Source organism: Triturus cristatus, chromosome 8 (assembly GCF_964204655.1).
Source record: "Triturus cristatus chromosome 8, aTriCri1.1, whole genome shotgun sequence".
NCBI classification, from domain to species: Eukaryota; Metazoa; Chordata; class Amphibia; order Caudata; family Salamandridae; genus Triturus; species Triturus cristatus.
Genome location: NC_140591.1, coordinates 446,858,631 through 446,873,140, shown reverse-complemented (window position 1 = coordinate 446,873,140; position 14,510 = coordinate 446,858,631). Strand labels below are relative to the sequence as shown.

Below are 14,510 nucleotides of genomic sequence, written 5' to 3'. Positions count from 1 at the left end.
AACTATGATTCTGAGCGATTTGTGGCAGGGGCAGTGAGAGTGGGAAGGGGTCAAAGCTGTGGCTAAAATGAACCAATTATTCTGCAACTATTTTGTTGTTTTTTACATTCACATAATTGCATGTAAAATCACCCACAGTTTAAATGAAAACATAAATGCAAGTTAAACTAATCAGTGGAAAACCCACTATATTATTTTATGAAACCTCTATTGCAATCACTGTAGATGTTTGAGTGTAACAAGAGAGCCACAGTATTGACTCCTGGTTGTTCAGTGGGGAATTGGGACAAGTGTATTTTTAGTGCTACAAGGTACCAGCCTGTGTAGCAAGGCATTGTGTAAACCATTGTTTTAAACTTGCATTGCACACAGTATAAGATAGGTGCCACAAAATGTGCAAAAAGATTTAGATTCAAGATTAAAAACAGATTTCAGTAATAACCAGTCTGTTCCTAGTGTAAAAATTATTTTAAAGTGCCCATAAAAAGAACACACTCCACAATTCAACATTATATATACACACACACACACATCCACACATACACACACACACACACACACACACATATATATATATACATAACAATAAAACAATTTTCCTGATTATTAAACAATTTAAGAATTATCAGTTTTAAAAAATTATATTTATTCATTCGCTAGTTAATTTCCCATACTATATCCCTATAACCCTAGTAGCCCACACTTAAGATATAACGAAAATAAATAAGTATACCACAATTTACATAATTGATCATCAACAATTAATAATTATTTGTTAATTCTTACTAACTTAACATACCATCCTATGCTCCTACAAACCTAGCAGCCCACACCTAAAATAGAATTAAAATAAATCACTTTTACAAAATGTGTATAATTCATTATTCATTGAATAATACATAATTAAATTATTGTTAATAATTATCTCCTTAACCTAAAATAAAACGAACATATAAAGTTATTAGACAATTTACATAAACAATAATCAATTAAATGATTAAAAATAAATTAAGAAATGGTTGTTCATGAATTATTTCTTAATTAACTTCCCACCATACACCCTTAAAACCCAGCAGCCTACAACTAAAATATAACAAAAAATATAATTATTACACAATTTACATAGTAATCAATTAAATAATTAAAAAAACGTATTAATTAATTGTTAATATTTATTATTTAATTCACTTCCCACCAATCCCCTACAACCCAACAGCCCACACCTAAAATGAAATAAAATATATAATTATTACACAATTTACATACTTAATAATCAATTACATTATTAATATTAAATTAAGAATTCATTCCTAAATAAATATCACTTAACTTCCCACCCCTTGCCCATAAAAACCTAGCAGCCTGCCACAATGCTATAAATTACTAATAACAATTTAATAAAAAGCTATATGTAAGTTAAAATTACAAACTATATTAAAGAATATTTTTAACAATTGGGCAAACAATAACATAAAATTAATATATGAACTAAAATGCATTAAGATAATTAAAAACAACATTTTTTTGAACTATATTGTTGAAAACGATATTAACAACAATATTCTGAACAACAATATTACATAGCTGAAAAAAACCATGCTCTTGATGACAATGGGCCTGATTCACAGAACTAACTTAAGACAAAATCCTAAACTTACTACCATTTTTGTATTCACAGAAGGCACTTACTCATTTCGGTATTCACAGAAGTTAGGAGTCCTAACTTTAGGACTCCTAAATGCCTTCTGTGAATACCGAAAGTCTTAAAGTTAGGATTTTTCTCAGTTTAGGAGTAGTAAAGTTAGGACTCCTAACTTTAGGACTCCTAAATGCCTTCTGTGAATACCGAAACTCTTAAAGTTAGGATTTTTCTCAGTTTAGGAGTAGTAAAGTTAGGACTCCTAACTTAAGGACTCCTAAATGCCTTCTGTGAATACCGAAAGTCTTAAAGTCAGGATTTTTATCAGTTTAGGAGTAGTAAAGTTAGGACTCCTAACTTTAGGACTCCTAAAAGCCTTCTGTGAATACCGAAACTCTTAAAGTTAGGATTTTTATCAGTTTAGGAGTAGTAAAGTTAGCACTCCTAACTTTACTACTCCTAAACTGAGAAAAATCCTAACTTTAAGACTTTCGGTATTCACAGAAGGCATTTAGGAGTCCTAAAGTTAGGACTCCTAACTTCTGTGAATACCGAAATGAGTAAGTGCCTTCTGTGAATACCAAAATGGTAGTAAGTTTAGGATTTTGTCTTAAGTTAGTTCTGTGAATCGGGCCCAATATTCCTGCACTATGATGTTTTTGTATTAAATATTTTTTTCTAATATTTCTGTCTCATGATATTTACAACTTGATATTTTGATCAAATACAGTATTTTGTTTACATAGTTTTTCATATTTGAACTGTTGCGATCTCCATATATCATTTCTCCGCTTTTTTAGATGTAGATGTCTTATCTTAATCTATCAAGGACCAATATTCCTCTTCACTAGAATTTAACAAGCAAAAATAATTTTTATACTGTTCCTTTCTAAATGTTCATCAAAGCATTTCCTGCTTTTTGTTACTCTATTTTTCATTCCTTCAATGATTATTGTATAATTGTATTGTTTATCTGTGGGGGTTAGTTCTAGTAGACCAGTGATACTCAAAGTACGGCCCGGGGGCCGCATGTGGCCCTCCTGACCTTTACATGTGGCCCCCTGGGCAGCAGCAGCACTGGGTTGCTATTTACTTAACTCAGCACTAATATGGAACAAAATGTTAAATATACAGTAATCACTTATTTAAAGGTCAATTGCAGTTAGGGAATTGAAGTAGCTGGGCCCTTAACTTTAGAACCACATTCAGCCACTAGATATACATGCTTTGCTTCCACCCTACACCCACTTTACAACCCCACTGGCATCAGTGGGGCCCTCGGTCACACAATAGACCAAACTTTGCGGCCCCCAGGAAATTGTGAGTACTTAATAAGTAGACCTTTCCAATCTAGCACCCTAACTGGCACTTATGAGCACCGTTAAATATGTTTTATATTTAAAATGTTTTGCTGTAGACCACATCCCCATACTATCACACCCTATCAAAACTCACATGCTTCCTCTGAGTAAAATTCAAATCTAAAATGCACACAAGAACATGCACAAGTGAGATCCTGTGCAAATCAAAGGAAACATTCCTGTTCATCGTCTTTATTTCCACTCTCAATGTAGCTTCAGTGTTGTAATGAGTGATATAGTAAATGTGTGACAGTAAAAGGTCATCTTTTTTGGAACAAGTCTAATACTTGCCGCTGTTTTTATGGTTTAAATCTGTTTATTGATTGCAGACAAACATTGAAAACAACACCCTCTACTCCAGAGGCACAATACCAATGAGGCAACCAGGTTGCCTGGCTTGCCATTACTTAAGGGCAATAAACATGGAGCGAGTGTAAGTAATTAAAGGAAAAGCAAAAAACATAACGACATGATACAAACCCCAACAGTACCTCCCCCCTCCCCCCTCCCTTTCCCTCGTTCACTTCAACTGGTTGGGGAGGACAGCGTCTAAGGGTCAACGCCGCCGCTTGCGGTGATTCTGGGGAGTCGTTTTGGGATCTGTGTGTCTGCCAAACGCAGCAGCCGAAGGTAGCGGGGGCAGGTTAACTCACGAAACTCAGACACCAATAGAGTGAGAAAGGGCCTCCATAACTCTGGGAACTCGGACCCTCTACCAGCTAAAGTAAGAGTAAGTTTTTCCATGCCTAACACCATCCATAGTCTCTGGAGCCATCCAGAGTATGTAGGGAGCTGGGCAGAGCGCCAGTGTACCAGTATGTTTTGTGTCGCTGCGCCTAAGGCAATGGCAATCAGCCTGCCCCTCCGGGATTTGAGTGGGTATGTCAGAGGGTTGGGCAAGCCCAGAAGAATATACGTGGGGAATCGCGGAAGCTGTGTCTCAAAGTGTAAGTCTATTTCGTCCAGAACTTGGGACCAATAGGGCTGTATACAGGTACAACTCCAGAGAACATGTTCCAGGGTGCCCACCCCTCCGCACCCCCTCCAACACAGCGCAGTCCGGCGAGAGTCAAAGCGATGCAAGCGCTCTGGCTTATAATACCAGTAAGTGGCAATTTTGGTCAGAGTCTCTGTGAGCCCCATGTGATATGCAGAGTGCCGTGCTCTGTGATAGATGCCTTCCCACTCCTTATGGCCCAGGGATCGGCCCAGGTCATTTTCCCAACGAGCCCGACCTGCGTTGTATGTGTGTGTGGCAGTATCCAGGAGCATTTTGTAGAGGTCAGAGATTATTTTCTTATCAGACGTGCGCGTTATCAGCCATTTTTCATAAGGGGTCAGGAGACGCTGCGCCTGGGTCTGACATGCGGGTGGAGTCCCCAGTGTCTGACTTGCAGATAAGGCAAGCGCTCTGATTCCGGAAGGCCGTAGTGTTCCTTGAGCTGCGGAAATGTAATTATGCCTTCGAAGTCAAAAATATGACCCAAGGATCTGCAAGAGGAGGAGCGCCAGGCGCGAAAGGCCTGGGCATCTGCGCCCGGATGAAACTCTGGATTATCAAATATGGGGGTAAGAGGTGACGGGAAGGAAGTCAGTTGGTGGGCAATGTTAGTGCGATCCCAGGACTCCATTATCGTGCTTGTGATATAGAAAGCATAAAGATTGGGAGGTCTATGCTGTTTACGAAGGAAGGGAATGCCTTGCAGCGGCCTGGCTGCCACCGCTTGGTCCTGGAACAGCCAGTGCTTCTCCGATTCCAGTTGGTGCCATTCCACTAAGTCCCTAAGCTGTGCAGCATGGAAATAAAGGTGAAGGTCGGGCACCCCTACCCCCCCCTCTCCGGTGGGAGCGCCGCTACCGCATGTCGGAAACGGGGTTTGCGGCCGTGCCAGATAAAGCGCGCTAGGTCCGCCTGTGTCTGTTGGATCCAACCTGGCGGAGGGCGAAGGGGAAGGGTCTGAAAGAGGTATAAGATCTGCGGAAGGACCGTCATCTTGATGGCCGCGATTCTGCCCAGCCAGGAGATCGTATAAGTTTTCCAGTTGTTCAATTCTTTACGTATGTGGGAGCGGAGATTAGAATAATTAATGTCCGCAGTGGAATGAAGGGTTGGGGCTAGGTGGATTCCTAGATAGGGGACCGAGGTAGATGCCCAACTCAGAGTGTGCTCTTCCTGGATGTGGGCCAGAGTGTGCGGGGAGAGTGAGATGTTAAGCGCAACGGATTTTTCGAGATTGATTTTGAACCCCGACCCCTGCGCAAAGCCATACAGCTCGATAAAGAGGGCGCGCAGAGCCGGTATGGGATCGGATAGGGAGAGCAGGATATCATCCGCGTAGAGACTAATGGTGTGAATGTCTCCTCCAAATTTAATCCCTGTGATGAGGGGATGCCGCCGGACCCGAAGAGCTAAAGGTTCCATAAAGAGTGCGAATAGGAGGGGCGATAGGGGGCACCCCTGCCTAGTGCCCCTCCCTATAGGGAATCGGGAGGAGGTATAGCCATTAACTCAAACTGTCGCCATGGGAGAGAGATAGCAGTTTAAGATCCTAGTACGTAGTTTCTCCCCAAACCCAGCGCTTACCAGTACCATCTCTAGATATGGCCAGTGCACTCTGTCGAAGGCCTTCTCCGCATCAATGGGCAGGAGCATATATTCCCCTTGTGTACGGGATGCCTTCTCAATCAGATGTAAAATGCGCTTAGTATTATCACTTGTTTGCCTCTGTGGAATAAAGCCCGCCTGGTCAGGTGCCACCAGGTAGGCCATATGCGTCGCTAATCGAGCCGCTATGATACTAGTGTATAATTTAAGGTCTATGTTCAACAAAGAGATGGGCCTATACGCACTGCAAGCTGTCCTATCTTTCCCTGGCTTTGGAATAACCACTATTGCGGCCTCTAGCATTTCTCCCGGGATAGCTCCCACTTGGTCAAAGGTGTTGAACAAACCCGTCAGAAGGGCGGCCACTTGGCTGCAAAATGTCTTATAAAAAGCAGCGGTGTAGCCGTCTGGGCCGAGCGATTTACCCGGCTTGAGGCGGGAGATGGCCGAGATAACTTCCTCTGTCTGAATAGCCCTGTCCAAGTGATCTGCTTGCATAGGGGTTAAGGAGGGCATATGGGCCGCAGCTATGTACTCAGCGCTGACCTGGGTTACCAGGGGGTCCCTGGTATAGAGGTCGGCATAGAAGTCTCGGAATGCTTCCGCTATAGCTACGTCGTCAGTTATAGACTCCCCTCCAGGGGTCCGGAGCATGCGTACCCCCCGCTTCTGCCTGGTCTCCTGCAGTTTGTTTGCTAGAAGGCGGCCGCACCTATCTCCTCTCGTGTAGTATGTGTGTCGGAGCCTGATGGCCGCAAACTCGGCCCTATCCTGGTCCAAGGCTGCAAGCTGCTTTCGTTCTATGCAGAGCTGTCGCCAGGCCCGGGAGGCGCCGGTTCTCTGATGCATCTGTTCAAGCTCCGCGACGCGCTGGGAGAGTTCCGCCCGCAGAGGAAATAGCTATAAATTCCTCCCGTAGAACTGCTTTCAACGCCAACCACTGCGTCGCTAGTGTCGTGTCTGTATTAGCATTGAGGGTGAGGACGTTTGTGAGGGCTTTCTGGAGCTGTTCGATGACAGAGGGTTGATGTAGTAGTGTATCGCGCAGGCGCCAGTGCCGAAGGGGCTGCAAGGTAGGTGGGAGCTGGAAGGTGGCCAGAACCGGGGAATGGTCTGAGAAGGAGGCCGTTAAGATATCGGTGCTCAATGCATGGGCTTGAAGTGATGGGGAGCTGAGGAAATAATCAAAGCGTGCATATGTTTTGTGCGCCCCCGAATAAAAGGTGTAACCTCGACTGGTCGGGTGAAAGTGGCGCCACAGGTCCGACAACCCCAGATCCTGAAGGCGGGCCCGCCTGACAGCCGTAAGAACCCCCGCCTGACTGGTTCTCTGCCAGGAACGATCCAGCGTGTTGTCGAAGACAATGTTGAGATTGCCGCCCAGCAGTAGCCGGCGGTCCGAGGCTGCAGCGGCCTCGTCAAGAGCATTGAGGAGGAAAGCTATCTGCCCTTCATTGGGCGCATACATGGAACCAACACTAAAGGTCACCCCTACCAGTAGAAACTGATGAGTGAGTAGTCTACCCTTGATCTCTGCCCCTTTGATTAAGACCCTACCGGTGAAGGATCGGGAGACCAGTATGGCCACCCCAGCCGTCTTGGATTTGGCAGAAGAAAACATCTGTGTAGGGAAGGCCCGGGATCGCAATCTGTGTTGATCCTTAGCCAAGAGATGGGTCTCCTGTAGGAGGCATATGTCTGCTTTCGAGTTTTCCAGGTAGCTAAGGACTGTTCTTCGTTTGATGGGATTATTCAGCCCCCACACATTTAACGTAAGGACTTTAAGGGAGGTGCGTGGCATCTATAGTCTAAGAATAAAGTGGAGTGCGCTGTACGCTGGTGGTTATATGTAGCAAATGTGAGCGGTGACCCGGGCGATCAAAGCCAGTGTGCGGCGGCTGTCTAGGTGCAACAGGGAAGGGTGGACGAGGGAACCCAGACCCCCCCCAAAAAAAAAAAAACACTGCAAGACAAATGTTCCAGTGACAAAGACACTGACAAAAACCAACAAGAAAGTCAAGATCCGGAAAAATTGTTCGCCTCCTCGGCAACACCAGGGGAATGTTGGGGTGGGGGCCATAGTGTGACCAAAGAAGGGGGGGTTCCGATTCCCCCCGCCGTCCCCGGGTACTCTTGGACTAGTTGCGTTAGGCCGCATGCACCTGCCGCTCACTCGGCGCCGGGGGTCGCCCCGGCAAGTGCGTCCGTCGCGGAGGCCAATGCCTCCCTCTGGCTCCTTGCTATGTCAGTTTTGTTGGGCCTCCAGACCCGCCTGCACCCTCCCTGCCGCTGCCAACCTGATGTGGAGGACTCGGGCCCCGAGCCCGCACTCTGACATTCCTCTTCCCCACCTGGCAATGACAAGTCCAGCAATCTGCAGGATTCGGAGAGGGAGCGTAGCTTGCCATTGAGTCGAAAGATGAGGCGAAACGGGTGACCCCACGAATATGGAATGCCCTGCTGCCGTAAATGTTCAGTCACAGGGCGGAATTGTTGAAGGCGTTGCAAGGTGATCAGGGCCAAGTCGTGGTAAAGCACCGGAGAGTGTCCCTGGTAAGAGACAGGGTGTAGGGCCCGTGCCTTCGTGAGGATCGCTTCTTTAGTTTTAAAGTCCTGAACACATACAAGTATGTCTGCCTGAGGGCCGCCTGGAGCTCGGGGTGGGCCGACCCTGTGCGCCCTATCCAAGACGATCTCAGCGTCCTTCGGGGCCGCCAGGATATGGCGGTATAGGCCCTTGGTGAATGCAAAGAGATCTTTGGTGTCTTCCGCCGGCTTCACTCCTCGTATCCGGATGTTATGCCTGTGAGACCTATTTTCCAAATCCTCCAGGTGGGTCTGGATATCCAGGTGCTGGTCCCGCAAGCGGAGAACCTCCTGCTGGAGCGTATGCATGTCGGACACTGTAGCGTCACTCTTTTCTTCCAACGCCGCTACTCGCTCCCCCACTTCCTCAGCATCCCTGCGGATCTCTTTTATCTCGGAGGTGAGATCTGCCTTTACCGTCTGCAGGACAGCTCTTAGAGTTTGGAAGAGGGATTCCATAAACGCCTTGGTGACCGGTTCATCCCCATCACTGGGAGATTTCTGCGGGGCCGCCATCCCGGGGGTCGCGCCAGTGATGCTGGGGAGTGAGCGCGTCCAAATATGTCCTTCAGAGGTTTGTGTTTCCTCGACCTGGGCAAGGGCATAGTCGTACAGTCTCCCCTAAATGACCGGAGCCGACGGGCACGTCAAGACCACCACCAGTCACCGGGGAGCGCCAGAACGGGAACCCCAACGCAAACGAGGCAAGCGCTGGAGCAGTTCACGGTCTGACCCCCGCTGCAGCCAAGCAGGGCTAATAGTGATGCCTCGTGGGGGTGTCAGTTAAACAATCGTGATTCCCAATTGGAATTATAGGGAGAGGGGGTCCATGTGCTCCCAGGGGCCGATGTTCGGGTGCGACATACCTTCTGTCCCGTCTGCACGTCCTCCGGGTCTCCTCTCCGCCTCCGTCGTCCGCTCTAGGCGGGTGCCGGCTCGATCACTGCTCAGGCCGGCTCGTCTCCACAATGCGGGCCCGGGTTGGTTCGCCGGAGAACAGAGGGTAGGGCCTCTCTCTAAGCCCACTATCTCCATGTCTCTCTCCCTCTCTGGGGCGCCTCAGTCCTGCCACCTTCAGGGCCACCACCCCGCCGTCCAACCGGGACCACTCCCTCGCAAGGCGGACGCGTGGTTAGGCCTCGTGTGCTTGTGGTGCAACGTCGCGGCTCCCCTCGCCGCCGAAATCCAGGGAGGGGATGAGGGCCCCGCCGGTCCTGCCGCTGAGCCCCGGGGCACCCCAGTAACAGGAGGGAAATAACTTGCATGGTCTAGCTGCCGGGGCAAATCACCGGGCCTGGGCTCTTACGGCGAGGCGCTCCAGCAGCCACCGCCAAGCAGCTCCACTCAGGCCGATTTCAGGAGGCCCCGTCACGGCACCCCCCGGGGCAGGAGCAGCCCCCAGCGCCAATCCAGGCGCCGCCCACACAGGAGAGCAGGAGGTCTCACTCCGGCTCCATCAAGGCCCGAGGCGCAGGCCGTCCCGGGGCATCTGGCAAGTCCGGAGTTCACGCAGCCGGCGAAGTCCGCCCCTCCTCCTCCGTACAGGTCTCCACGACTCCCAGGACCCAACAAGGGCAGCCTGCCTACGGGGCGGCAGGCCGCGGGGCAGAGGCCGGTAGTGCGGGGGCTGGCCTCGGCGATCCTCTTTCAGGGCCGCCACGTTGGTGAAGCCTCAGCCGGGCGCCACCCGCCGCAGGCCGGGCCGCCTCCCGTCTTCGCTGCCAGGCCGCTCAAAGCAACGGACAGTTGTCGCTCCTCTCACCAGCTGGAGCCAGAGGGACACCTGGGCAGCCCCCACCAGCGCCGGCAGCCGTCCACGGGTCCCGTAGACAGTTGTGAGATAAGGTGCACAGGTAGAAAAGTGGATAATCTGACCTGGAAGTACTTGTGTTGAATCCTGGCCTGCCGGAATTTGAGGGTTTGCACTTGGGTCCAGACATTGCTCTTACTTTCAAATAACTCTCCACATGCTCTGTATACACACATAATCGACCAGTTGTATCATGGTGTCTGTTTGCAAGTAGATGTGATGTAATCTAGGACGTGTAGGCTACCTCCAGAAGCGACAAATTGGGCCAACAGTAGCCAACCTGAATGTAATTTTGGCCCACCCAAATAAAAATTGCTGCAGCCGGGCCTGTCGGGAGCTGCTATTTGCTGCTCAGTGACTCTGTTTTAAGTACACAATATTGCCCTCCGCCCCACTCATTCCTACATTGCTCCCCCAATCCCTTCCATTGCTGTCCTCTAATTCTTTGTTTTCAGGGTTCAGGATGCTCTGTTTTAAATAAGCTCTTCTGCGCACCTTTATGTTTTTTTACTTACCAATCCAATTAGCATCTGCTACCTGTAAGAAGTAAACTAAATGGCCACTATGCCATGCCTTGTACGCATACAATAATGATGCATGCGCACTTATGGTGCATCATGCTGGCCTGCCATAGCATTATGATGCGTACAAGAACACGTGGGCGTACAAATAATATCACAATTATTTCATTCTTTTTTTTTTTTTATGATGCTGCACAGTACCAGCAAAATGCATTTATTTTCGGTGATGTTGCCCACCATCGGCAAAAAGCATTGGCAAAAGCCAACAGGTCTCAAATGGGAGACGTATTGGCTTTAACAATGCTTGTTGTTATTATTACAATTATTATATAAAATTCCTGAAACCATGCCATAGCCATGTCGTGTATTTTCTTTTCGCCGCGCATGTGGCAAAATTTGACAATGGGAGCACAGGAGCAATTTGAACACATTGAACAGGAGTGGTGGTCGTATGTGGCACTTATGTTATTTGCGCTGTTTATGTAGTGTGAAATGTGTCCTTGTTTATAAAATGGATGGGAGGATGCATTTTATGCTAATTAATAACATTTGGGGGCCGATTCTGATCCTGGAAAAACGCTGTACAAATCGTGGTATGGAACGTTTTCTCCATACAACTCGTACTTGTAAGGATTCCCCTACAACCTAGGAAGTACGATCCGTACAAATAGACGCTCTCCATACAAATTGTAAAAAAGACCATACAACTCGTAAATACAAGCGATTCCGAGTCGGATTGCCCTGCACGCGACGTTCACATGTATTCCCGGCAGCAGTTTACAACCCGTCAAGTACGATTCGTACAAACGGCACTCCGTACGGCTCTTTTTTTTACAGGAGCCAAAAAGTGCCGGGAAAACATTGTACGCCCCGAAAACAGTATGAGACGGACCCCCCATGTACACGTCGTACACCCCATGAATACAGGGGTATGGTGCGTATGTACGGTGCGTACCGATGACACGGAAAGTGGGGTACGGTGCGTATATACGCACTGAAGGGGTACTGGTCGTGTACGCATCGTACAAGCACCGTACCCCAAAATCGCTTGTGTACGCACCGTACCCCAAAATTGCGTATGTACGGTGCGTACCCCAAAATCGCATATGTACGGTGCGTACATGCGAGATGTTGGGGTACGCACCAAACACATGCCTCGCATGTGGGGGGATCCCGGTACGCCTCATACCCCTATACGACCCGTACCCCGGTACGAGTCGTACCCCCAGAACGAGTCATACCAGGGTACGAGGTGTATAAGGGTTCGCTTCGTAGCCCGGTACGGGTCGTTCCCCGTATACAGGCCATTTTCCATACAAATCACATGCTGACAACCCGGTACGAATCGTACTTGACAGGTTGGACAGCCTTTTTACAAATTGTATGGTCTTTTTTACAAGTCCGTGTCATACAGCTTTTCCCGATCCGATTTGTAAGGATCGGGCCGATCTGTATGTATTTTTCCCGTACGAATCGTACTACACGGGTTGGAAGGGATTTGTATGTAAAAAAAATGGATCCGATTTGTATGGAAAATAAAAATCCAGGATCAGAATCGGCCCCTAAATGCCAGAGTTTCATGTCGCTTCATTATAAAGCATTACACAAACTTTCAAGCTCCTTTAGTGAAATTTTCTATAATTGCGCAACAGCACATTTCGCACACACCCAGTTACTATTACTTAGCAACGAGATCTACTGAATCATCAAAGCCATGGAAGACCCAGCGTTATAAAAACACTTAAAAGAAAACGCCCACACGCTAAACAATAGAACAACAAAATATTTTAAAAAACAAATTAGAATTATTGAATTATTAAGAAATTACACAAGCAAATGCCTTTACAATCTATTATTACTCAGTAATTTATCCTACAATTGTCAATAATCAGTTCACAAACCCAAACCATAGCAATTAAATCACATTCCTCAGAGAGACAAAGGGACAATTAACCTGTTGAAGGACCAACAAATGGAGGTGTTCCACGTTGTTGGGTTTTTTGAGCATGAAGATTGTTCTAGAGCATGGATACTCACAAACTTTCTCTCGGGGGCCGAATTTAAAATGTGGTTTGTGGCCGAGGGCCGCACCGGTGGTGGCGGGGTCATTAGGGGCAGAGTCATTGGGGCCGTGACTAGAGGGGGGAAAAAATCTCTCCCGTTTCAAAACATTACTAGACAATGCTGTATTTCCAAAGCAGATGTAACTACATGCAGCACATGTTTATAATATCTTTTTTATTAGCAGACAATAGCAATCTTAAGTGGGATTGCATGGCAATTTGCAGCAACCGGATATTCAGCACATGCCCAGTGCAGCAAAGGCTTCAGAGTCCCAAAAATAGGTATTTTAAAGACCAACACTACGAACTTATTTTACATTTCATGTCACCAATTAGTTTTCTGTAATCTGGTACCAAGTTGGAAACTGCAAGCCTTAAGAGCTGCTCCAGATGTATGTCTGTGAGCTTATTTCTGAGTTTGCTCTTCAACAGCCCCATTGTGGAAAATGAACATTCACAAGCATATGTTGACCCAAACATACATAGTACCTTCTGGGCCACTGTAAAAAGAAGAGGAAACTTGTCAGGGGGCACAATTTTCCAGAATTCTTCTGGTGCTTGCCCCAAAAAAGATGCTTTCTCCCCAGAAATTTCCTCAAGACAAACACCAAGGTCGAGGTTTGAAAGAATTTCTTGTGCATCTGGAAACCTCTGCATCACAGCCCACAGTTTTGGAAAGTGGGTGAAGTCACTATCATCCAGTTGTGCTTTGAACAGCACAAGCTTACTTTCAAAAGCATAAATACCATTCATGAGGGAGCACACAAGCTGTTGTTTACCTTGCAGGGTCAAATTGAGAGCATTAAAATGTGTGAAAAGATCTGAAAGAAAATGGAGCATAACAAGCCATTTCACATCCGTTAGTTCTGGGAACGATTGGCCTCTACTGTTCACAAAGAGTTCAATTTCAGGAAGCAATGCGATGAACCGTTCCAGAAGCTTCCCTTTGCTTAGCCAACGCACGTCAGTGTGCATCAAGACGTCGGTATATTCCACTTCAGATTCCTGCAGCATTGCTTTAAAAAGTCTGCGGTTCAGAGCTTTAGCACGGATAAAATTAACAATTTTCACGGCACCTTTTAGGACATTATTCAGTTCTCCATGCTTTAATTTTGCACACAACACTTCCTGGTGAATAATGCAGTTGTAGTCTATCACAGTCTGTCCTATGAGCTTCTTTTTAAGCATAGATACGAAGCCTCTGTCATGGCCTACCATGGCAGAAGCCCCATCCGTTGTTATGCTGACAAGAGTGTTCAGTGGTATGTCATTTGTTTTAAAGTAGTTGCACATACTGTCCAGTACATCTTCTCCTCTTGTGTGCCCTAGCAGTGGTAGAAGGCACAGGAGCTCTTCTTTGGGATGAATCGATTGGTCCAGATACCTCACCCAAACTAATAACTGGGCCACATCGCCTATGTCTGTGGACTCATCCATGGCAATGCTGAAGAGCGGGGACTCTCTCACTGCTTTGATCACCTGCTCCTGGACGTTTTGTCATATTGCCTCTATTCTGCGTGCACACATGGAATCCGATAGCTGCAATGTACTGATTTCCTTTAAAATGCTGCCTTTATTACTGTAGTTGTCAAATAAAATTTCGGCTGCTGAAAGGAAACATTGCTTCATCAGCTCTGCATCTGAGAATGTTTTTTTATGTTTGGCAAGCAAGTAGCATATTTTGAAAGACGCTTCTGTTACAGCCTCAGATTCCTTCATCAGGCAAAGGAAGATCTTCTGCTGGGAAAGAAGAGCTTGCTTCAACAATGCCACTTTTGCAGAACACAGGTTTGAGTTCAGTGGGAAGTTCGCAGTGTATCCAGAGTGCCGTGTTTTGTAGTGCCGTTCCAGGTTATACCTCTTAAGAACATTTACTTTCTCTTTGCAAAGCAAACAGGGGGCTTTTTCTTTTGGACATTCTACAA

General features: G+C 46.9%; 1 protein-coding gene across 1 annotated transcript; it reads right to left on the bottom strand.

Annotated features, from left to right (window-relative positions):
• Positions 1-12,885: 12,885 nt before the first annotated feature.
• Positions 12,886-14,022, bottom strand: LOC146802278 (general transcription factor II-I repeat domain-containing protein 2A-like). The gene has a single exon (XM_085623742.1). The coding sequence runs from the start codon at positions 14,020-14,022 to the stop codon at positions 12,886-12,888; it is 1,137 nt and encodes a 378-aa protein (XP_085479868.1).
• Between the last annotated feature and the right edge of the window lie 488 nt (positions 14,023-14,510).